At 46.8% G+C, this 24,780-nt stretch overlaps 1 protein-coding gene across 1 annotated transcript in view; it reads left to right on the forward strand.

Moving 5' to 3' along the window:
• Positions 1-6,278: 6,278 nt before the first annotated feature.
• LOC147725028 (uncharacterized) overlaps positions 6,279-24,780 on the forward strand; it is a 148,154-nt gene continuing 129,652 nt past the window's right edge. The window contains exon 1 of the mRNA XM_086966494.1: positions 6,279-7,444. Within this exon, the coding sequence (XP_086822620.1) occupies positions 6,367-7,444 (1,078 nt within the window). The 5' untranslated portion in view covers positions 6,279-6,366. The remainder of the gene's footprint in view (positions 7,445-24,780) is intronic.

The following is a 24,780-nucleotide window of genomic DNA, read 5'->3' on the forward strand; positions in this document are numbered from 1 at the left end:
CCTGGAGTTGCGCCGCCAAGTAATACAGTTCAAAATCAGGAACAGCCATCCCCCCCTCAGTCTTGGGGCGTAGCAACTTGCTCAGAGCCACTCTACGGCGGCCATGCCCCCACAGAAAACCAATTATCATCGTCCTCAGGTCCTTAAAGATCCTCTGAGGAATCCAAATGGGAAGCGTCCGGAAGTAGTACAGGAGTCGGGGGAGCGCCACCATTTTCAAAAGAGCAATTCTTCCCAGAACCGTCAGCGGGAGGGTCGACCAAAAGGACATGCTGCCCCTCAGCGCCCGCACGCACCGACCAATATTGCCTTCTAATAGGTCCGTGGACACATGGTAGATGCGGACTCCTAGATAAGTGAGACAAGATGGCTCCCAGACCACCCCCAAGTCACGAGCAGGGCAGGGCGACTCCGCTCTCAGCGGGAACACACAGGTCTTCGCCCAGTTAACCTTAAGGCCCGACAACCGGCCAAACTCCGACAACAGGTCCATCCTTCCTTCCAGGGCCCGCTCCGTATCGTCTAAATACAGCAGCAGGTCATCCGCATATAGCGAGATGTGATGTAGCCGCCCACCACTATGTATCCCCGCGTATCTATCACCCGACCTAGCATGGACCGCCAAGGGTTCCATCGCCAGAGCGAACAGGAGGGGGGAAAGGGAGCACCCCTGTCTCGTGCCCCTACCCACCGGGTACGCCGCAGACACCAAACCACCCAAACGCACCCGCGCCGTCGCTGAGGAGTACAAGACCTTCGTCCACCGGCGGAACCCATCGCCTATGCCAAACCTCTCCAGCACTCCATCCAGAAAGACCCACTCCAAACTATCGAACGCCTTCTCTATGTCCACTGATAAGACCGCTTGGGTCCCATCCTCGTCCAGAACGGCGTCCAATATCCCAACCAGGCGACGGATATTCAATGCCGTGCTCCTCGTGGGGATAAACCCTGCCTGATCCCTGTGTACCAGGCCCGTCATGTGTGGAGCCAGCCTGGCGGCCAGAATCTGGCTCAGGATTTTGTAGTCCACCGTCAGCATGGACAACGGGCGATAGGACCTCACATCCGTGGCGTCCCTGCCAGGCTTTAGGAGCGGCACAATCAAGGCCTCCCTCATGGACCCAGGCAAACCCCCTAACTCATAAGCCTCCGTGTACACCACCAGCAGTCTGGGCGCCAGGCAGTCCACAAACTGCTGGTAGAATTCGATCGGTAGCCCATCCACCCCGGGCGTTTTATTCCGAGCCATATTTTTTATGGCCGCCCGTATTTCAGTGAGCGTAATCGGACCGCCCAACTCTTTTGCGTCCTCCTCATCAAGGACCGGAAGCTGCCTCGCCTCTAGGTACTCCGTAACTTCCTGGGCCTCCACTCCCAACTGGCTCTGGTATAATTCCTCGTAATACACACGAAAGCACTCCAACACCGCTGCCTGAGAGTATACCGTCACCCCCAGTGCGTTGTTAATGCTAAGGACCGGGCAGCCCCTAAGTTCAGGGTTAGCGAGTCTGGCCAAGAGCGTGCCCACCTTATCCCGTTCAGCATGCGCCCTGATGGCGTATTGCCTGTAGTCGTAACATCGCAATCGCTCCGTTTCGGTGGCGACCACCTCCTTCGCCTCCAACAACCGAGCCTGCAAGTCCGGCCTGGACGGCCTGCGCCGTTCCAAGTCCCTCAGAGTGTCCTCCGCTTTCGCAAGTGCATTCAACACAGTCGTACGAGCATTTGAAAACCGACCCAGGCATACCCCTCTCACCACCACTTTCATCGCATCCCATTCAGTGGACCTACACGTGGCCGTACCCTCGTTCTCGCTAAAGTAATTATCGATGCCCTGCTGGACAGCCTCTCTAAACACTGAGTCCTCCAACGTGTCAGGTCGGAGCCGCCATGTTGGAATCGCCGAGCGCTCCCGTTGCCACTGGATATGTACCAATAGGGGATTATGGTCCGAAATGGTTCTAGCCAAGTATTCCGTGTGTGAGATCAATGGGGCCAGGGATCCGCCACAGAGCACTGAATCTATCCTCACATGTAGCGCATGGAGAGCCGAGTAAAAGGAATAGTCCCTGGTGTCCCTGTGTTCCCCCCACACATCCAGCAACCCCCACCTGTCCTGCCAATCCTTCCTATGCATGGCCAACTTACGTACCGGGGAATCAACAAGGGGGGGGTGAGACCTATCCAAGACCATATCCGTAATCGAGTTAAAATCCCCCCCAAGTACCACTGGGCCCGCTAGAAAAGAGGCCAAGGACCCAGAAAGGCTATCGAAGAATCGGGCCTGATCAGTATTTGGCACATACACACAACAGAGAACCACATCCCTACCATACAACCGCCCCTCTACCGCCACAAACCTGCCATCAGGGTCCACCACTTGGTTCAGCACCTGGAACGGTATCCCCGCCCTTACCCAGATCAACACCCCCCTGGCATAAGCTGAATAAGTGGTGCCGAACACCTGGCCCCGCCATCTTTTCTGCAACGCAGCACATTCCTTTTTTGTCAGATGGGTCTCTTGTAGCATAGCAATTTGGACCCCCCTGTGCACCAGATATGCGTGCAACTTGTGGCGCTTGACCATGGTTCGTAGGCCCCGGACATTCCACGTTAGGCATTATCATCTCGTCTCATATGCTGTTCCTTATCTTTCTGTTTTTCCAGTATATAGTCACTCGGAGAAGGGTTTAATGAGGGGGTAACAGCCTGCGAAAGTTCCATATTCTGCTCCCCTACTCCGTCTGTACCATCCAATCCCTCTGACTGAGTATGGCCGAGCTTTTTACCTTTTTTTTTGTCTTTACCAGCTGAGAAAATTGCCGTAATAGTTTTAGTCATTCTAACGTCCGTTTTAGCCCCCACAACGTTTGTGTCAATTTTTGTACCTTTAACAGAGTTACCTGGCGTCTTGCTGCCCGCACCAGTGTTTCCTTCAGCTTGTGACTCTTCCAGCACCTGCCGTCTCCCTCGCGCTCCTTTCGGCGGCATCACCATCAACCGCCCGAGTTTCCCTCAAGTATCACCAAGCCGTCTCTAAGTAAAGTCAATCACCCTGCAGCGGAGTCCGCACACAGTACACACCCAGCGGCTTCGGCAGAGCCTACCCAACCCAGCCGCAAGCGCTGCAGAAGCAATCAGCTTTCAACACCACATGAGGGAAACTATCTGTGAATTTCCCGGCGTTATGCCGAATCAGTATGAGTATGCTCCTCAAATATTGACAGCTTCACAAGTACTCTAGGGCAGTGGTTCCCCAAACTTTTGACTCCTGAGGACCCCCATTGAGTCACCACTGGAAGCCGGGGACCCCCAAGCAATTTGTATGAGTTAAATTTCAAATATTAAAACAGTAATTTGAAAAAAACAGGTGCACAAAACAAATACTCAAAGTACTAAGGATTTTGGGGCCAGATGTACGACCATTTCATTTAGCGCCTCGCAATTGGCGACCTATTGCGAGTGGCAAATTGCGAGTTGCTTAATGAAATGTGTTTACCACTGTTTGGGATTCCCAATGGGGTCGCAAATTGCGAGGCTCATTAATCATAATGAGCCTCTCGCAATTTGCGGGTCCATTGGAAATGCCAGCCCTCCCAGGGATGATAGCCTGCTGGGCTCAGCAGACCACCATGTCTGGGGCTGCTTTTAAACAAAGCAGTTTTTTTTTTTTAAATGCAGCCCGTTTTCCACGCATTAAAAAAAATTGAAAATGAAACGTTTTCATTTCATTTTTTAAGTGCAGGCAGTGGTCAATGTTTTGCGACTGCAATTGCGGTCGCAAAACATTTGTACATGGTTTTGAGACTTGCTATTTGGAAGGGAATGCCCCTTCAAAATAGCAAGTTGCAAAACCTATTTAGCGAGTCACAAACAAATTGCGACTCGCGAAATAGGCTATGTACATGGCCCAATAGGTTTTTGCATTCGCAAACGGGTTCGCGAACCTGTTTGCGCATATAAACACGGGTCGTACATCTGGCCATTAGTATTTTATATTGAAGGAATAGCCCCTTTGTCACATGTATTTAATTTGTTTTATAGAATCTCTCATACCATTGTAGGATGTCAGAGCACTTTACATCACACACATATAGAGACAATGAATCATACATGTAAATCAGTGTATAAAAAATGTTACATAAGGTAAAGGGGACTACAAGGTGCAGTATTCATATGTCATTCATACTGGTAAGTATTTTTAAAGAGTGCTTGGTCTGGGAAAGCACAAACTCCAGATTCAGAACATAACACAATGGCTAGCACTGACTTTAACATTACAAATATATTTCCACCCAAATAAATCTCTTTAGCAGCATCAGGATAATGAATGACTGGGAAAAACCATAAGTTACTAACTGGTACCATGCAGTTTGCAAGCAGCTCTTTCATGACAGTTTATAGATCCCTCTGCTAGATTACGATTGTCACTTATGAAGTGCACAGTAACATAAGAATCTCTGTGACAAAAGCAGTAACGACGGGCCTACACACATAAAATACCGCTTTTTAAAATGCATGTCACACGTTCTTTGCAGTAGGCACATTAACCGTCTCTGCTACATTAGTTAAGTCCAAGCAGCCACTGAACAAAACTCTCTTCTCTCCCCAGCAGGTACATTAATCACTGGCATTATCTTGACACTTTTGTTGTTGCTCGAAAGCTGCTAATTATACAATAAAGTTTTTGCTGTGCTTTTAAAACTGCTGCCTACGGACCCCCTGGGAATGTGTCACGGACCCATGGGGGTCCGCGGACCCCAGTTTGGAAAACACTGCTATAGGGTATTAGTTCAGCTGCATATTTAACTCCTATTTCCCCCACAATAGCGTTTTACGAGCTCCGGCGTCAGGAGCGGCCGGCTTACACGTCCACCCTCGCGGTCGCCATCTTGCCTCTACAGAATCCAGCCCAGAAAGTGTTCTTTACGTTTATGCTCTAACTGTGACATTAAACCTTAACAGCTCGAGTGAAGATCCCTTGCTTTTCTCCTCCCTCCTTCTATGCCTTTCTCTTCAAAATCACATCCTCCTCATCCAGTTTCTCTGTCTTTTATAGTCCCTTTGATGTCATTCCCATCCTCACAGATTTGTTTCTCATTCACAGAATTGAACAACCTGATGGAGACGTGAGGAACGCCAGCACCAGATGATCAACCGTATCAGTGTATAGAGTCTGAGAAAACCCTTGGCTGGAGGTTGTAGGTTGGACCTCGATACACACCCTATGATATATATATATGTTCAGGGAAGAAACACAGATCTGGTGTGTGAAAAAGCTCATGCAGAGCACATCTTTATGGACAGTTTTAAAGGATGCACACCAGAGATCATCTCTTTGAGTATACTGAGTGAGAAAACCTTGGGTTCACTCAGCACTTCCAAAATTGTAATTCTAATGCGAAATTAGAGCAGTTAATCTGAATATCCTGAGGATAGGTCACACCAGTGCAAGGAGTGTGAGAAAAGCGTGACCCCAGAACATTTCTGTTGAAGAATGCTTTTTGGGGAAAAAATCACACTGTAAATGGAATGTGGGTAAACCTGCACTGAAGGTTCTTCGCTGCGCAGGCATCAAATAGTTCCTTCTAAGGATAGGTCATTCCAGTGTACGGAATGTGGGAAGAGCTCCAAAGAAGCTGTTGAGAGACCAGAGAGTCCATACAGGTGGTTAGCGCTTTAATTGTCTAGAATGTGGGATTAGCTACACCTAGAATGACACACTTGTAAAGCAACACAATATCTGTGCTTACGAGAAACCTTTTCAGTATAACGAATGTGAGAAAAACTTTGCAGAGAAAAAAATCACTGTTGTCATGTAGCTCATACTGATTAGAAACCATGTTACTGTACAGAAAGTGGGAAAAGATTCACTGATAAGGGCACACTGGTGAAGCATAAGATAATAAATACTGGTGAGGAACCCTATCAGTGTACCAAATGTGAGAAAATCTTCACTTGGATTAGCATACAGTACATTCATCAGAGTACCATACTGGTTAGAAACCATTAGCACTGTACAAAATTTAGGAAATGCTTCAGTGAGAACAGCACACTGATGATGAAGCATCAGACTTTCCATTCCGCTGATAAACCCTATCAGTGTACAGAATGAGAAAAATGCTTTGCTGCAAAGAATAAACTGTTGGTACATCAGATACTTCATTATGGGGAGAAACCCTATCAGTGTACAGAATGTCAGAAAAGCTTCATTAAGACTTACAGTTTGCTGAAACGCCAAATATTCCATTCTGCAGAGAACCACCTCCACTGCACAGAATTTGGAATAAGGTTCACTCTAAAGGTTACGCTGTTAAGGCATCCGAGAATCCATACTGGTAAGGAACACTTTCATTGCACAGAATGCAGGAAAACCTTTGCTATGAAAAGCAATTTGTTGAAACATCACAGAATCTACACTGGGGAGAAACCCTATCAGTGTACAGAATGCGGAAAAAGCTTTATGCAGAAGGATGCGCTGTTGAGGCATCAGAGAATCCATATCAGTGTAAAGAATGTGGGAAAAACTTTACTGAGACGAGAACATTGTTGAGGCATGAGAGAATCCATTCTGGTGAGACGCCCTATCACTGTACTGAATGCGGGAAAAGCTTTACTCAGAAGGGTACGCTGTTGAGGCATCAAAGAATCCATACTGGTGAGAAACCCTATCAGTGTACAGAATGCGAGAAAGGCTTTAGTGTGAAAAGCAATTTGTTGACTCATCAGAGAATCCATACTGGTGAAAAACCCTATCAGTGTACAGATTGCGAGAAAAGCTTTACTGAGAAAAGCACATTGTTGACGCATTGGCGAATCCACAATGGGGAGAAACCCTATCAGTGTACAGAATGCGAGAAAAGCTTTACTCATAATAGTACGCTGTTCACCCATCAGAGAGTTCATACTGGTGAGAAACCCTATCTTTGCACAGAATGCGGGAAAAGCTTTTCTATGAAAAGCACTTTGTTAAAACATCAGATAATCCACACTGGTGAAAAACCCTATCCGTGTACAGAATGCTGGAAAAGCTTTACTGAGAAGAGCACATTGTTGACGCATCAGAGAATCCACAATGGGGAGAAACCCTATCAGTGTACAGAATGCTATAAAAGCTTTACTCATAATAGTACGCTGTTCACCCATCAGAGAATCCATACTGGTGAGAAACCCTATCATTGCACAGAATGCGAGAAAAGCTTTTCTGTGAAAAGCACTTTGTTGAAACATCAGAGAACCCACACTGGTGAAAAACCCTATCTGTGTACAGAATGCGGGAAAAACTTTACTGTGAAAGCTACACTGTTGAAGCATCAGAGAATCCATACTGGTGAGAAACCGCATTGGTGTGCTGAATGTGGGAGGGGCTTCACTAGGAAGAAAGCTCTCTTAAGACATCAAATAACCCACACTAGTGAGACACTGTATCCATGTACAGAATGTAGGGAAATCGTTACTGATAAGAAATCACTGTCAGAGAATCCATACTAATGAGAGAAACCTTTTCTTTGTTCTGAATCTAGAAAAAACTTCACTCAGATATCCTCAATAAAGGCAATTCATTGTGGCATACATGAGAAAAGCTTTACAAGAATGCAGATATTGTAAAATAATCTTAGAATCATTTCATTGTAGAAAACTCATAGCTGAGAATGTGGAATACTAGTGAAGCAAGGTGACTTGAAATATATTAGCATTTGGGAGATAGAATGGATACAAGAGCGAATCCAGAAGTCAGACCCAATATACAATAAGAGTCCTCTCTTTTATTTTCGTATTCTATTATTTGACAATTTCTTCATATTATAAATATTGTCTTTCCCTGCACTGGTGTACGAGACTGGTAAATATAAATGTGTGCGGAATTGTCGAAAGTATAATGGTAAAGATAATCATTGCCATGGTGTCAGATCAAGAGCTTTTTTAAAGTCTGTTTTACCTCCTTCACTCACTTTCAAAGATTCCCTCGCAATGTCAATTGTTTGTCCCATCGCAATGACAGCTGTTCTTTTAAAAAAATACTACTTGTATCATAAATTTATATGCACACATGTAGACACTCACCTGTGAAAATAAATGTGCAATAAAACCTTATTTGCAACAACAAAGCAAGATTTAAAAATGTCTTATTGTAACTAAATTGCATGTTATATCCTCAATGCAATGTGACTGACTTGTGACAAATTCTCATGAAGAAACATCATGGCGTATGGAGATCCGTAACATGTAATAAGCTGTTTATTAGCATTGTTTTTTTAAAGATTTATTTTTATTTTATGAGTACGTGAAATGCTCTAATGAAAACCCCAAGAGCAATGCTTAATTATGTAGTTAAGTGTGAGAGAGACTCTTTTTACAGGCTCCCTGTATACTTTTTGCCCTACTGTTGCTGTGCTGTGTAATGGCTCTGTAGTGCCTGTAGACCCTGAATTCTAGGCCTCAGTGCATGTACTCTGTCCCTTAAAAGTGTATGTTTGATTGGCTTATCTCCAATTGGTAAAAGTTTACTAATAAATTGGTCCCTAATGTGTGTAAGGTGTAACATCTCTCCCACACATGCCAATTCAGACTGGCAGAGCAGCTTTAAATCTGCTAACTCGACTGTGCCATTTCCATTTGTGACAAAGCCTAAACCTTAATACTTGTAAGCCACACCTAAGGTAGGTCTAACAAGCCTCAAAGAAAGGGAGCATTATAGTAAAGAGAAGGATATCCGTTATGTTTTACATCTCTTGACAGCAAAATCCCTACATTGTTGTTTTCACTGTATTAAGACTAGTAGCCCCATTGGTTAGTGTGGAGTTACACACTCGCAACTCAGTATTGGTTACTTCCAAATGGAGCTACTAAAGATGAAGCTTTAAAGTTTCAAAAGAATCATTGCATTAAATCAAGCTAGATTCCCACGTTGAGTTTAATGTAACTATATTTTATAAATGGCAATTTTTAGAAAGTTGTCACGTAGTTGCCCAAAAACATTTCAGTAACCGTCTTTGGTTACACACAACTGTTGTCCTTGAGACAGCCTGCTCCCCCCTGGGAAGATGTCAGAACAACTCTCAGGAAGAGGAGAAAATAACCTGCCCAGGGTTAGAGGTGTTATCTTCTGGCAGGATGGCCAGTAGGGGTTTGAGCCGAGAAGACGAGCTTGAAAGGGAAAACCACTGTTGTGTGTTTCCTGCAGTGCCCATTGTCGTTGTAACTATGTTAGCCTAACTGTAAACATTAAGTGGCCATTTAATTTTGCACACGTTGCTTCATACCCTGTTTGCCTTTGTGCCACATTGCCTTTTCGCACAGAAACTGTACGTTTTCGTATTTTATTATTTTCCTGTGATTTAGTCTGAACACACAAAAAATGGTCAAACAACAATGCCCCTTGTTATTTTCTCTCGTTAGTCAATAACATTTAGGCATAACAAGAGAATGCAGCTTCTCTTTGTGAGTACACATATCTTGTCATATAACTGTGGTCAGCGGTTCTGAAAAAACACACACTGAATCAAGGTCCCAAAGCAAGAGTGCTGCCTCAGCGGAGATGTAAAACATCCACCTATGTATGCTAAGGTACGGGATCTGCCACAAATCCCAGCGATCTACAATATATAATCATATAGCTTCAGTAGAAAGGGGGGTTATTCGGCTAAGCTGTCTTATAACATGACAGGGCCTTTTATGGTATATGGTTTGTTAACCATGCTAAGGATATTTTTGGTATGCATTTGTTGTCTGATTGTGGTGCACGTACTACATCTTAGAGCACAATAGTTTTAATTATATATTTTACAAACTTTCTTTGTGTCTCTGGTTTATCTGATTGTTGACAAGTATGAGTGACAGAGCAAAAGGGTGGGTCCTGTCATGGCAATCCCTGAGAGGGTCGAGAGTGTTGTTCTTGGGTGCCAACTCACTTATTTCTCTGGAAAGGGTAGGGGAGCAAGTAAGGCACTGTAGATAGTCGGACTCCGGCTCATAGATACTGAGGTACTTGGGCTCAGGTTCACAGATACTGAGGTGGTATGGTTTCTCAGTACCTAAATGCTGATGTTCTGTGGTTCGAAGCATAGTTCTGTTCCTCAGCGGAATCCATGCAACATGGCGCTGCCAAAGTTTTGGTCCGGTACTTATTTGCTGGAACTTTGAGTCGTGCTTATCCACAATACTCACACACCTTTTACCGGAGCAATCCGTGGTGTTAGGGATTAATCCTCCGGTTTTTAGGGATCAACTAGTTATGTTGGTTTTTCAAGCTTGACTATTAAAAGGTTACAACCCAGTTTGTGTTACATTTGGAATCTATTTTAACTAATGGCGTACCTACTGCTATTACAAACAAGTGCTGACCAGCAGTCTATGCACATTTAACACTACATGGAATCCCTAATGTGGGAGTTCCTATAATCTTTTTAGAATTGTAATATTTTTTATTTTTATCTAATGTTAGGTACATAAATGAAATATGAAGAAGAAAAACTTGATTAACTGTACCCCTCGCCCACCCACCCCCTTTTGAAGAGTCCACCCCAACAACCCCCTTCCCTACTCCCTTTCCCCCTCCCTCTTCCAACCCCCTCCCTCCCAGCTCTGGCCCTTTCTCATGAAAATCACCCTTGCAATCTATTAATGTTCCACCTGCATTGGTGTCCTAAGTCTTAGTATTCGAAAATACTCGGGGCATGTGAGGTCCTTAAATTCAGTTGAGAGCATCTCTATGAATGGCTTCCAAAGTTCAGAAAAAGAAGTCCCCATGTTAGCCAAAGAGTAGGATATCCGCTCCATGCCCATGATATGCCATATGCGATGCAGCCAGCCCATATGGGTTGGAAGTCTATCTCTACCCCACAATGCAAACATATTGTGTAGAGCTGCACCTAGTTCAAGGCCTATCTGTCTGCCTTTCCGAGATTTTAGCAGAAACCTAAGATCATTAGGTAGGCCCAACACAACATAGCTCGGTAAGCGGGGAAGTTGTATGTCAAAGCACTTATCTATATCATTCATGACCTGCATCCAATATTCAGATAATTTTGGGCAGTCCCACAGGATATGTGTCAAGATTTCCTGAGCCCCACACCCGCCAACATAAGGGTTCTGTGCAGGGTTTCCACAATGTAATCTGCTTGGTGTGAGGTGCCAATAGGTAGTTATTTTTGTGGCTGTTTCGACACCTGCTACATTTCTAGCTGTGTGACTAGTTCTATAGTATATGTTTTCTCACTCGCGCAATGTGAGTTCTTCACCTACTTCAGTTTCCTATCGCCTCTGGCTAGGAAATTTGATAGATGAGGGAGGGGGCATTAAGTGGTTATATCGTTCTGTGATAGCGCGAGAAATGGATGACTTGGACTCTAATGCTTATTGTAAGGTAAGTATGATACCAGGAGGGGGCTCTAACGGTAAGGTCTGGAAAATAAATTGAATTTGGAGTAAGATTGTCATCTTGATCGTCGTTATTCGGCCCAGCCAGAATAGGGTATATGATTTCTAATGGCAAAAAAAGGTTCCTATTTTCTTGAGCAGGGTTTTGTAATTCAGTGATACCATTTGTTGCTGGGAAGTGCCCTATTGTATCTCCAGGTAGGAAATTGTGTCTGGTGCCCTTTGGATAGGGTTTGCTGCTTGTAGGTATGCTAGGTTGGATGCTCTAAGGCATAGCCTAAGAGCCTGGGATTTCTGGATATTAATTTTAAACCATGCAGCTTGAGAAAATTCCTCCAACTCAGCCAAAAAGGCCGGGAGTGATACCTCCGGGACTTCCCGAGACCTCCACAGACGCTATGACATCATCTGCCTGTCTCCCCCAAACATACCCCAGTAATCTGAGCATTATCACGTACAAATTGAGCCTTATGCTAAACATAGCGGGTGAAAAGGATAGGGGAATGAGGACACCCTGTCTAGTACCTCTTTGTATTGGGAAGGGAGAGGAGGTATATCCATTCACTCTAACTGAAGCTATAGGGTTGGTATAGCCACTAAAGACCCATCAAATGAATCTGTTGGGGATCCCAAAATGTCCCGGGGTTGCTTTTAGATAGGGCCAATGGACCCTATCGAACACTTTCTCAGCTTCGATCGATAGTAGCATACGCTCTGTCTCAAAACTCTGTGCTTTATCCGTTATATGGAGTAATCTCTTAGTGTTACCAGCGCATTGGCAGCCGGGGATGAATCCCACCTGTTCTTGATCTATTAGGCCAGGAAGGAGGGGGGGCAGTCTGGCGGCCAGCACACTTGTTAATAATTTAAGATTTACATTAAGCTGGGAGATCGGCCTATAAGAGGCACAGTGTCTCTTATGCTTAGCAGGCTTGGGAATCAACACCACTGATAGCATGGTTTGGGGAATCTGCGATGCAGACCTGACAGCATTGTACACCCTGGGGAGATTTGGGGCCAGTATATGGCAAAAGGATTTATGAAAAAGGGCTGTAAACCCATCTGGCCCTTGGGATTTTAGCGTTTTCTGTTTGGAGATTGTGGCAATTACCTCTGCTAATTGTAAGGGGGATTCAATATTATCCGCTTGGTCTGGTGTTAGTTTCGCCGCTGCTTTCCCTTGCAAATACTTAGCTGGTGCCACTGTAGGGAGATCCTGTGCCTCATAAAGCCCTTTGTAATATTGGCAAAATTTCTCTGCAATCTGATGATCGGACTCCTGTACCTCCCCAGTCGATGCATATATTGCAGCTACTCCCACAGCTTGTCTCTGCATCCGGAGTCTATTAGCTAGCAGTCTCTCACAAATTGTTGTTACCTTGCCAGGCATAGCGCTGACTCCCCGGTCCACCGCAGCTACTGATTGAGTGGAGGGAGGAAGAGCGCTCCTACTTCCTGCTTGTCCCTCGGCGGGCGGCCATCTTTTGAGGGTGACGCTCTAGTCTTCCCTCCCTCCCTGACTATTTAGGGCTCTAAACACTTGCGCTCATGCAGATTGATTACTAGCACGTCAGCACTTGGGTGTGGATCGTTTTGCACTGTGTTAAGGGCATTTTTAAAACTGTGTGTTTTTAACCTGTGTGCTTTTAAAACTGTAAAGTGTGTCATATAAATTGTTGTTACCTTGCCAGGCATAGCGCTGACTCCCCGGTCCACCGCAGCTACTTTATGCTGATTGAGTGGAGGGAGGAAGAGCGCTCCTACTTCCTGCTTGTCCCTCGGCGGGCGGCCATCTTTTGAGGGTGACGCTCTAGTCTTCCCTCACCTCCCAATCTACATATACCCTGCCTCCTCGTGCAGCGGTGACGCGCAGCGGGAGCGCCATCGATGCGCCTAAGAGGCGCCAAAGAGAAGCCAGTCTGCACCAGTCCGCGTCCAGATGCCTCCAGCATAGCAATAGGCTATCTCGGATACCATGGTAGGAATACGTCTTACCTATAGCTCTGCCAGTCTTCAAAGGTTAAGTCCCCCCATAAACCCTCTGTGCCTCCATTCGTTTTTTCCCACGAACACAGTGTCTCACTGTAAATCATGTGCCTGGAGCCCATCTCCTACCTATACTGTAAAGCCTCAATCTTCTCACAAATGGAAAACGTTTCTCCTTAATTGTCGTTCACTTTCGAAACATCACACCGAACTTTCCATGTTGATTGAAGAGCTGAATCCAGAGGTTCTCTTCTTGACAGAGACCTGGCTTCAGTTGGAAAGCGATCCAACCATAATATGGGCGGCTCCCCAGGGCTACACTTTCAAACGACTGGACCGCCAGTCAGGGAGAGGTGGTGGTCTGGCCATAGTCTATAGAGACACGTACAAATGCCACACCTCCTCTTCCACTATACCAGGCTGTGAGATTCTACATTTTATTCTAGAATTTTCCCCCACCATTACGTTTGTTGGCATGTTAGCCTATCGCCCTCCTGGTGCCCTTAATAATTTCATCCTTAATCTGATAGATTCTGTCGCCAATGTTTTACTTGCGTCGGCAAATTTGACCCTATTGGGGGATTTTAATATACATTTGGATGATCCCTGTGATATTCAAGCTATGAACCTTCGATCTAACCTTCAGGCCATCGATTTGCACCAAAAGGGCTTTCTTGCAACACACAACAAGGGTCACCTTTTATAACAAATTTACAGCAATTTGGATAAATTAACAACCGAGACCCCCATCCCTTTATCTTGGACCGACCATTTCTTAATACCTTTTTCCTGGTCCAAAAGTCCCCCTCTCATTTTCGACAATTCTAGCAAACATAAAGGGAGGAAATGGTCTTCACTCTCGCTCCCTGAGTGGGAAAGGGCCCTAACGTACCACCTACCTAAAAAATCTACTAATCCCAACATTGCCTCGATGAATTTTGATAACTGGATCTGCAACACTCTTGATCAAGTCCTTCCTACAATTCCCCTGAAATCTATAGCAAGATCTAAAGTAGCTCCATGGTACACCCCTGCCCTTAGAACCATGAAAATAACCTGCCGTAAATTAGAAAGAGCGTGGAGGCAGAATCGCTCTCAGCAGAGGAAGGCTGAATATAGAGCTGCTTTGAAGCTCTATAAAAATGAAATAAAAATTGCTCAGTCTCTTTTCTATGAATCAAAAATCAATTTGGCCGCAAATGTTCCCAAGGAAGTTTTTAAAATAGCCAAGTCCTTAATTTCTCCCCCTCCCGAGCGTCCATCATTAGACGGTGCTCAGACCCGCTGCAATGATCTAGCTATGTTCTTTTTCCAGAAAATTCAGGCCATCTACTCTGCATTCAGCATTGGTAGCAATATTCTAGAGTCCACCTTCCCTACCGTTGCCAATCATTCTTGTCAGCTTGACAAACTTCCACTCCTTGACCTCTCCACATTAGATAGGTTGATCCCGAAAATCACCTCGGGATCCCCTAGTGATCAAGCTCCTCCTCGGATTCTTACTAAGGTCATGAATATCATCCGTCCAGTGATCCTGGATGTTCTTAATGCTTCTATCACTTCCAATACAGTCCCTCCTCCCTGGAAATATGCGAGGGTCAGAGCCCTATTGAAAAAGCCCACACTTGATCAGAATAACTGGGCCAACTATCGTCCCATCTCCCTGCTCCCCTGGATGAGCAAACTGATGGAGAGGCACGTTAATAACATCTTAGTGGACTACCTAGAAACCAATAGTCTGCTTCGTGCCTCTCAGACAGGGTTCCGTCCCCAGCACGGAACTGAAACCGCACTTCTGGCGGTGACTGAAGAGGCCAGAGCCGTGCTGGACCGGGGAGGGAAGGCTGCCATTATACTACTCGACCTCAGCGCCGCATTCGACACGGTTAACCATGCCATATTATTACATCGTTTGAGTGGCTTGGGCATGTCGGGTGCGGCCCTGGAATGGCTCGCTTCCTTCCGGGATGGCAGGTTCTTTCAGGTGTTCGAGGGTGAGATAGTTTCTCCTAAGCACTCACTTAGTTGTGGGGTGCCTCAGGGTTCTTCCCTGAGTCCCACCCTTTTTAACGCCTACATGGAACCCCTAGAAGGGATAGTTCGTCCCTTTGGTGTGCGTATTGTGACCTACGCAGACGATACCCAACTGGTGGTCTCTCTTGACCAACCCGAGGGGTCGTCTTCCACCTTAGGTCCCTGCCTAGAGGCTATTGCCGGATGGATGCAATCTTCCTGTCTTAAATTAAACGGGGAGAAAACATACATTATGCTGTTGGGCAATTCCTCTCCATCTGCCCTTGCATCCATCTGGCCTCCATGTTTAGGCCTGCCCCCCCCTCCCAAATCGCAGATTAAGAGCCTGGGGATCTGGCTAGACAAGGCGCTTGATCTCTCAGCCCAAGCTACAAAAACTGCTTCCACTTGCATTGGACTGATGAAAATGCTCCGTAAGGTGCTCCCTCTACTCCCATTCCAGGCCAGGAGAATCATGGTCCAGGCCCTGGTTCTCTCTCGCCTGGATTATGGGAACGCACTTTATTTAGGAGCCCCGGTAGCAGTTATCCGTAGGCTCCAGGTTATACAAAACTGTGCTGCACGGCTCTTATATAACATCCCCCGCCGGCAGTCAGCGAGGAAAGCTCTGAATGAGCTTCACTGGCTCCCGGTAGCGGCTAGAGAGCAGTTTAAGGCCATGTGCATAGTTCACAAATCATTTCATCGCACTGGCCCGGCAATTCTGTATCCTGTGGTTATGCCGTATGCACCGCCCAGAGCTTTACGCTCTGGCTCCCTTCAGCTTGTAACCACAACAAAAATCATTAAGGCTCGCTGGGGTGGTCGCTCTTTTTCCCACACTGCTGCCAAATTTTGGAACTCCTTGCCCTCCGAGAAAACAATAATCTCATGTCCTTTAGAAAGGCCTTAAAAACGCACTTGTTTGCACAAACGTGCTGACCTACCCGGTGCCCGCTGTAAAATAATCAGTCTAAAGCGCTGCGAGGCCCCCGGGTAGTTACGCGCTATATAAGTGCAATTTTCATTTCATTTCCTGTCTCCCCGAGTGTAGAAGTCTGGCGCAGCCTCAGCGAGGCATACTTCGCTTGATCTAAGTCTAGTGCTGCCAACTAGACAGGTGCGGCCTTCAGCTGGCGCCAAACCCTCGGGCCCCTGTCCGTTGGTGGATGCACTCTTATTCTTGTACCTGCACTGTCAGGCGGTCTCTCCTATCCCTCTGCTTTTTTTTGTCTTGGGCTGCAATTGCTATAAATTCTCCCCTGACCATCCCCTGTAGGGCATTCCATAGGGTTGCGATTGAGGTTTTGGAGGTGTCATTCACTGTTAGGTAATCCCTTATTAATATTTGTGCGATCACCTCGGGTGCTGTAAAAATGTGTCTCTCCGGCACCAAGTGCGTGAAGGAGGCTAGTGGTTGGCAAGAGGATGTCCACCGATACTGCTGAGTGATCGATCAGTCAGAGTGTGAGGATGAATATCCACCTGCGTGACTTGTGCTCTGATAGAGTGAGTGCCCAGCAAGTAATGTATTCTGGCGTATGTTTTATGGGAGTGCGAGTAGAATGTATACTCCCGGACTGTGGGGTGAGCATCCTACCAGATATCCAGCAAGCCTGCACTTTGTAACCATTGGTGTCCTTCTTTAGAAAGCGATCTGGATTGTCCCTGTCTTTGAGCCGACCTGTCCTAGGGTGTTGTTGAATGTCAAGTTCAAGTCTCCCTATAACTAAGAGTTTATCAGTAGATATGCACACCTCTGCTACTGCTGAATGAATTAAGTGTTCCTGTTTATCATTGGGGGCATAATTTGAATCAATGGTTATGGAGTGAGGTCCCACTTGGAAGGAGTATGCCACTGAACGACCCTTGAATTTGGGTATCTTGGAAACCCGGTTTTCCCTTAAGTGAGGCTGAGAAGAAGATGGCCACTCCCGCAGATTTGGTGAAGAGAGAGGAGAATATTTGCTGGGGAATGCTCTTGAGCACAGTCTATGTGTGTCCCCTGAGAGGAAATGAGTCTCCTGCAGGAGACGGATATGAGCACCAGAATTTTCTCGATAGCAAAGTATGGCCTGACTTTTTACCGGGTTGTTGATCCCTTTAATATTTACGGTGAGAAAAGTGTGCTAAATCTATATCCGTTTTAAATGTTGCCTAGAAAGTGCGCTAAGTGTGATGAACTGAGTGACTGTGCTAATGGAGTAGATCTTAAGTTGCGTGAATGTGGAAACCCCATACATCGGTGCAGATGGCTGGGAGTCGGGCACGGGAGAGAAAAACTCCCAAAAAACACAAACAAAAACCTCAAACATATAACAGTGTACTTAAAAATGTATTATAGTCCTGGGAGGTCAAACCCAGGGGAAAGGGGTGGAAGCAGCTCGGACCGCCCGTCTCTCCCGGACCCACTCTCCGATTAAATCCAGTATCATGGGAACACGGGAGCCAGTCTCATCATGGGTGCATTGTGTTACAGCATGTTTATCCACTCAAGCTGGATCAGAGGAGTCCTCCCCCAGTGACGCCAATACCACCTGTCTTTTTTTTTTGCAGTAGTCTCCAGGTCCGGCCTGAGTGGGCCCGACCAGGCCCCACTATCCTCCATTTGTTCCTTTCACGCCCTTTATTCTGATATGTCAGCCTCAGTGAACTCGCTGTTGGATCTTCTGATATGCTGAGGACTTGGTATGCCTCCTTAAGTGAGCGAATCTGGTGAACCTTCCCTTCCCCTCCCATAGGAAAATAAGGTGGAAAGGGTGACCCCATGAATATGGGATCCTGTTAGCTCGGAGGTGCACCGTGACAGGCCGAAAGGCTTTCCTCTTTACCAATGGGGAGGTCATTAAAAATCCTGAAAGAGGTTGATCTGAAACCCCTGGAACTGAATCGGATTGGAGTCTCTAGATTTCAGTAGTATCCACTCCTTCAGTGTAAAGTCATGAACATATGCTAAGATGTTTGCGTGGAAAGGTGGGGGTTGTCTCCTGGCCCCGACCTGATGCACCCGGTCCAGCTTGATCGCCGTTTCTTCCAGACCCTCCAGTACCGGTCTAAAGAGATTCTCCACATATGCACTGATGGACTGCCCTTCTGCTCCGTGCGACACCTTCTCAAGCGAATGTTGTTCCGTCATGAACGATTTTCAAGATCTTCGGTATGTGTCTGGAGGTCAAGGTGTTGTTCTCGTAAACGGATGACTTCTTGTAGTTGTTCCAGCTCTACTTGTGCCTTGCGATTCCAGCTTATCAACTCTGTCTCCCAGCGCATCAACGTCTTTCCTGACCCCTCCTAGTTCGTCAACCAAGTCTGCTTTCATTTACTTCAGGTCCTCCCAAAGTTTAGCGAAAAGAGTTTCTATGAAAGTCTGTGTGAGGGGCGCTTCTGCATCTCCCGATTCTGCTACCCTTTGTGTCTCTGCCGTACCCCCACTAGCCATCTTGAGAAGGAGATCTTTTACACAATGGTCCTTTTTCCCCTTAACCGTGGCCATCTTGTGGGTCATGCTCTGGCTCTGATTCCTCTCTGGAGAGAGGTCTGCTCCCCAGCGATTCAGACACTTTGCTTGGCCAATCTGTTATCTTCCGGCCCCGTCACGTGGACCCCAGCAGACTCAGGAGGGGGACCGCTAGAAAGGCGGTTTGGTCCCAACCCCCCATTCGATTGATACTCCTGTCATGCCCAAGGCCCTCCAGCACGAGCTGTGACCAACATAATGACCCCCCCTTCTTGATCAGGCCGATTTCTCCTGGCTCGGGTCCCACGTGACCTACTGATAATGCTATCCAGTCCTGTATGTCTCAGCCACCGATAGATGGTACCAGTCCTCCTTTGTCACCCCCGCTAGCCATGCCTGAGAATTAAGCCCCCAAAGTTGTTTCCAGGGGACCCTTTCATGTGCCTCCTCCTACCCTTCTCTGTGCCCAAACTATATGCAAATATTCGCAGCCCCCTCACCTTCAGGCAATTCTCTAGCTGTACTGACTGTTATGGGGGCTAGCACTATTGTAGGCCAGGCAGACACTCTCTGTAGTACTCTCTTCTGGACGTCTCTTTTTCTTGCTCAATTCATCATCCTATATTGGAATCTGACTCATGGGAGTGTGACCCCCAGGCCCTAGTTCGATTCTCCACACCCCTTCTGGTGCCGGCCCTTTATGAGCATCTGTGCTGTGCTTATGGGCCCTTTGCCCACCACCGCCTCGTTGTCTCCGTCTTCCGGCCGACCCAGATGCAATATGACCGGCGAGAGGCCTCTCTTTGGCCACAGGGGTGGGACGGGCCAGGGCAGGGACACAGCTTCAGCTGTAGACTTAAGCTGCACAGATCCACTGTCCCACTGTCCCTGCAGGTCCTGGGACCCGCTCTTCTACTACTCCCCCACAGCTCTCTACACTACGCCTCCTCTCTGTGGTAGACCTAGTTCAACAATCAGGTCTGCTCTCCGGCTGTGCACTCCTCGCTACGTTGCACCGATTCCGTGCCTTCGCTTCCAGTCCGTCCACTGGGAGCCCCAAGCCTCAGACCAGCTGGTAAGCTTATTTTCTGGCACCGGCTGCTCCGCGGCTTAAGTATAGAACAGTGGGCCCGGCTGGATGAACTGATGAGCAGGCACATCCGACTCAGTCGCCATCTAGGCCACGCCCCCCTTTTTTAGTAGAAGTGGACACTGCCTTCCGCTTTGAAGTTTGTTATTCTTGGGTCACATTTCTATGTGTGGATGCTAACTCAAGCGTTTTCTTGAATGCACTGTTCCACAGCCACCTCCTACGTAGAGACCTTATGCACTTGAAGTTCCTCTTCTGGTCTGGTCTTCTGACATGGTTTAATGGCTCCATTCACCATGTGCCTGGGTCAGTTTGAATGGGTTCTTTCAGCAATGAGGGGGGCTACTTGCCCAGCATTAACTGGGTATACACCATATGTTATGTTATGTTATGTTATGTTAACTCCATTTTTAAGCGCACAGCTGCCCCAGCTAAGGGGCATCACTATTTAGGTAGCCTAAATCTTGTGTAAACACATGGCTTGTAGAATGTTCTGGTCATCTTATATAGATGTCTAATCAATTTATTTTTTGTACATTATTAGCTGGTCCAGCTAGACTTGCCCTGCAAGCACAAGCTCAGTTTCCTGCAGTGCCTATTATTAGTCCTACAATTGTTATTTCAGTTATGGGCAAACGCGCGACTAATGGGGGACTATTTTGCCACAATTTATACTCTGTCACGACACTCCCTTAATGGCTGTTCTACCAACCTTTCTCAAAAAGATACTGAATGAACAAGGGCAGTGCCTGCCCTAGATTTGGGGATTAAACTAATGCGTAATATTTTCATGTAGATTCTGATATGATTCTAATGTTAAAGGTACAGCAGCAGCTCTGGCTATATGCCATTGACTCGTTCCTTTCAGGAATCCTCTGACCAGTAGTACTAGAGAGGAGGGAGATCTGACTACAAACACGAACAGTACGTGAAACTGAAAAATGATACACAACGCTGATCTGATGACAAGAAAAAGGAGGAGGACAGACTTCTCGATATAAAGCCATAATTCAGGAAAAGAAAGTACCAGATATCCCACAGACCGCTAGAACCCTCCTTCTGAACAGAAGTTAAGCAGTGACTCCATAGTAAGTCGGATCCTCCAGTAGTTTCTGGTAGCGAAAGCAACAGATAGATTTGTTACAGCTAAAACCGCTGATACACGTGTAACCCCTGCAGTCAGATTATATCACTTAGATGTTCAAATTGAAGGTGACATTAAAACCACCATTATAGCAATATTCTGTACCATTTGTACTCACATCTCCCCCAACGGAAGGTTGTAATTCTTCCTATTCTCACCTGGTCCCTGACCAAGTCAAACAAGCTCACAGATCCGAAATGGCCCATGCATTGGCAACCGCACTTTACCGTAATCATGTGGGTTGGGATCCGGGTTCTCCTTATGTTATTCCTATAAGGCCCACCGAACAGGTTGACCAGAATATCCTATTAAACAGGATGCTAAGGCACCCGTTAACCGCATGCGCGCTAGCGGAATTCCGCTAGCGCGCTGGGTTTTTCAAAATCGCACTTTGCGTGACGAGCTGGGCTCGTCATCAGTGTGCGAGCGGGCTACACCATGACGAGCCCAGCTCGTCATGAGTGTCGAAGGGGTTAAAGACATTCTCTCCCAATTAGAGTATTAGGGGTAATTGAACCCTGTGTTTCTCAGATGAATAATACTAATTTTCCTCTTTTAAAACAGGATCATTCCGATCGCGTTGTCTTAGATTATCGACATTTGAATAGCCATACATGCACATTCGCAGTGCAAAACACACACTGTAATGCACTCATTATTAATGTAGTCCGTAAAAATACAAAAGCACCTTAGAGATTTCCAATGTTTTTTTCAGTCACAATTTGGGTCCTGAAAGCAGAGACTGGTCCAGTTTTAGCACCCTGGGTTTTCAGATGTGCTATGCAGAACTTCTTATGGGCTATAAGAACAGCATGGGGGGTTTGCAGCACAAATTGTGTCCATCCTTCATGACATTGATGCTTACACTCTGTCTTATGTAGATGATATCTAATTGACAGATGATAAATTAAATCTCCACTTGGCAAGAGTAGATCTCATAATATTGCATCGCGTCTGGGGTCCCGCATCGCGTCTTTGGGCATTCGACGCCGGAGTTGTTGCTGCCCCAGGAGGGGCTGTATCCACAAGTGCCGTGCTGCCAAGACCTTCAGAGGGGGAAAATCATCTATGCCGCACGCCACACGGGACTCCAGCGCCCAGGAGTCCGTGCGCCCCACCAGCTGTGCTGCTGCCCGTCCACTCACCCTCGAGCTCCACATTACGGCTCGCGGAACCCGCTGGCGCGTGTCCCGCATCTCGTCTTTGGGCATTCGATGCCGGAGTTGTTGCTGCCCAAGGAGGGGTTGTATCCACAAGTGCCGTGCTGCCAAGACCTTCCGAGGGGGAAAATCATCTACGCCGCACAGGACTCAAGCGCCCAGGAGTCTGTGCGCCCCACCAGCTGTGCTGTGGCCCGCCCACTCACCCTCGAGCTCCACATTATGGCTCGCGGAACCCGCTGGCGCGGGTCCCGCATCGCGTCTTTGGGCATTCGACACCGGAGTTATTGCTGCCCCAGGAGGGACTGTATCCACAAGTGCTGTGCTGCCAAGACCTTCAGAGGGGGAAAATCATCCACGCCGCACGCCGCATGGGACTCCAGCGCCCAGGAGTCCGTGCGCCCCACCAGCTGTGCTGCGGCCCGCCCATTCACCCTCGAGCTCACGCCCTATAAACCATTATCACTCTCCGGTGCGCGGGACGCACGCGGGACGCGCCGGACGAAGCCCGGACAAAGGGCGGACAGTCTGGGACAGGCAGGGGCTGGGCTGGGCCACCCCTTCAAGCCGTTGTGGACCAGCAGAGGTTAAGTGAGGAAAGGTACTGTTATAAGTGGAAAGATCACCGGTTGTTGTAGAGCGGATCGATAAATTATCCTAGTAAGCTTGGTGTGGTATTAAGGGTGATGGGGAAGAGGAAGTCAACCGAAGGGGGTGCGGATCACCAGGCTAATGGGAAAAAAGGGAAAAAGGCCTAAATGCTGCACCCAATTGTGTACTGAGTAGTATTGAACTATTGGTTGAAGAATGTTCGGAAATTTTATCAGAGGCACCGAATGTAGCAAGTGAGAGCCCAATTGCCCCCGCAAGATAATGTAGTTCAGAAGCGGGGTAAAGTAGTAATTCTGGCAATCTTTCAAAAAAAAGCACAAAATGTGGTTGACATCCATGTATCTCCAAAAATATCGCAGGTGCCCAAGCCTATAGAATCCCCAGGTGGAGGAAATACGACCAAGGAGGGAGATGGCATGGTACATACAATAGAGGCTGATGACGGGGATGGGCAGGAGGTGGGAGATGGAGCGGGGATAATTTGTTCTAATAGATATGCTGCATTGGAAGGTGAATCAAGGGAGATAGGTGATGTCTTGGCACAGGGCCTAAGAAAGGATGACCAGAGATTAGAGAGCATACGAAGTTGTCAAAATTGCCCGAACTTTAAAGATATTTTTCTAGAGAAAATGGGCGGTCTGGAGGAGGAAATGGTTCAGATAAGAAAACTACTGAAGGACCTAATTAAGCAGAGGGGAAAACATGATCCAGGTAACTCCCAACTAGTGGCATCGTCCTTATTGACAAGTGGTCACAGTAATCATGCAGCTCCAAAAGGAGGCACCAAAACGATATTCCAAACAGGTCGGGCTCCTCAAAGGTCCCGAAAAGGGGTACGGCCCCTAATATAGGGGCCAAACAACTTAGCGCTGTGAAAGCAGCAGAGGGGAGGGTAGATAAAACATTAAATCCAACACAGAGTGATGGAGGGTTAGGGGAACGGGAAAGGGGTTGCCTTAGCTCTTATGCAGGCGCAGTAAAACAGATGGGACCACTGGCAAATTCCCAGCGGGGGAAAGAAAAGCTGCCCTGTGTCCCATTGGTGCTAAATACACCTACTAGTAACAGAGCACTGTACAAATGTCAAAATAAATAAATAAAGTCCAAAATGTGAGGGCAAACGTGTGGCCAAATAGGTCCTTTGTTCAACCAATATCTTATAGACCTGCTAACACCATTGTCTACTTGACGGGGGTTCCTCAGTTGAATCGCAATGTGTATGAGAGCAGGGACTCTATCTGTAATAAAGCGATTCACTGGTTACGCCATGAAAGAGGATGTAGGTCGATTATTAGGGAAGACCTGATGAAAGTGCAAAGACTATCTTTGGCTAACTCAATTACTGACTGTATCGAAATACATCTTAGGGATAAGACATTAGCAGAGAACTTGGTCACCCTGGAGTATAGATCAACCCCGCCTACACACTCGAACATACAAATTAGACAGCCGCCTTGGTGGTCAAAAGATAATGGTCAAAATGAGTCAGTTCTAAATATGGTGGATTGACTATGGAAAGACAACCAAATCCTTGAGCCGCTTGATACTATTCCAGCCCAAGGGTCAAAGAATACGAGTCCGCATATTGTAAGTCCTGGCCAGAGGGAGGGGGTAACCACAAGGGTAATATGCATCCCTGGAGGATTGAAGCACCAGCTAGCAACATGCATAACATCAAAAACAGTGTAGATAGGGGATCACTCCCTAATCCCAGTGCTAAAGGTTTAGCTCCAGCTCCCAATAATATTAATCTCCTCTCATGGAACATAGCAGGGCTACAAAAAAAGTTGGCCATCCCCGAATGGAATGACTTTATAGACAAATTTAATATCTGTATGTTCCAAGAGACGTGGAGCGTGACCCCAATTTATAAAAATGGGTATGCTACATACTTCATTCCGGCAACTACGGAGGGGAGAGGACGCCTTTCGGGTGG

This window comes from Lissotriton vulgaris, chromosome 4_1 (assembly GCF_964263255.1).
Source record: "Lissotriton vulgaris chromosome 4_1, aLisVul1.2, whole genome shotgun sequence".
NCBI classification, from domain to species: Eukaryota; Metazoa; Chordata; class Amphibia; order Caudata; family Salamandridae; genus Lissotriton; species Lissotriton vulgaris.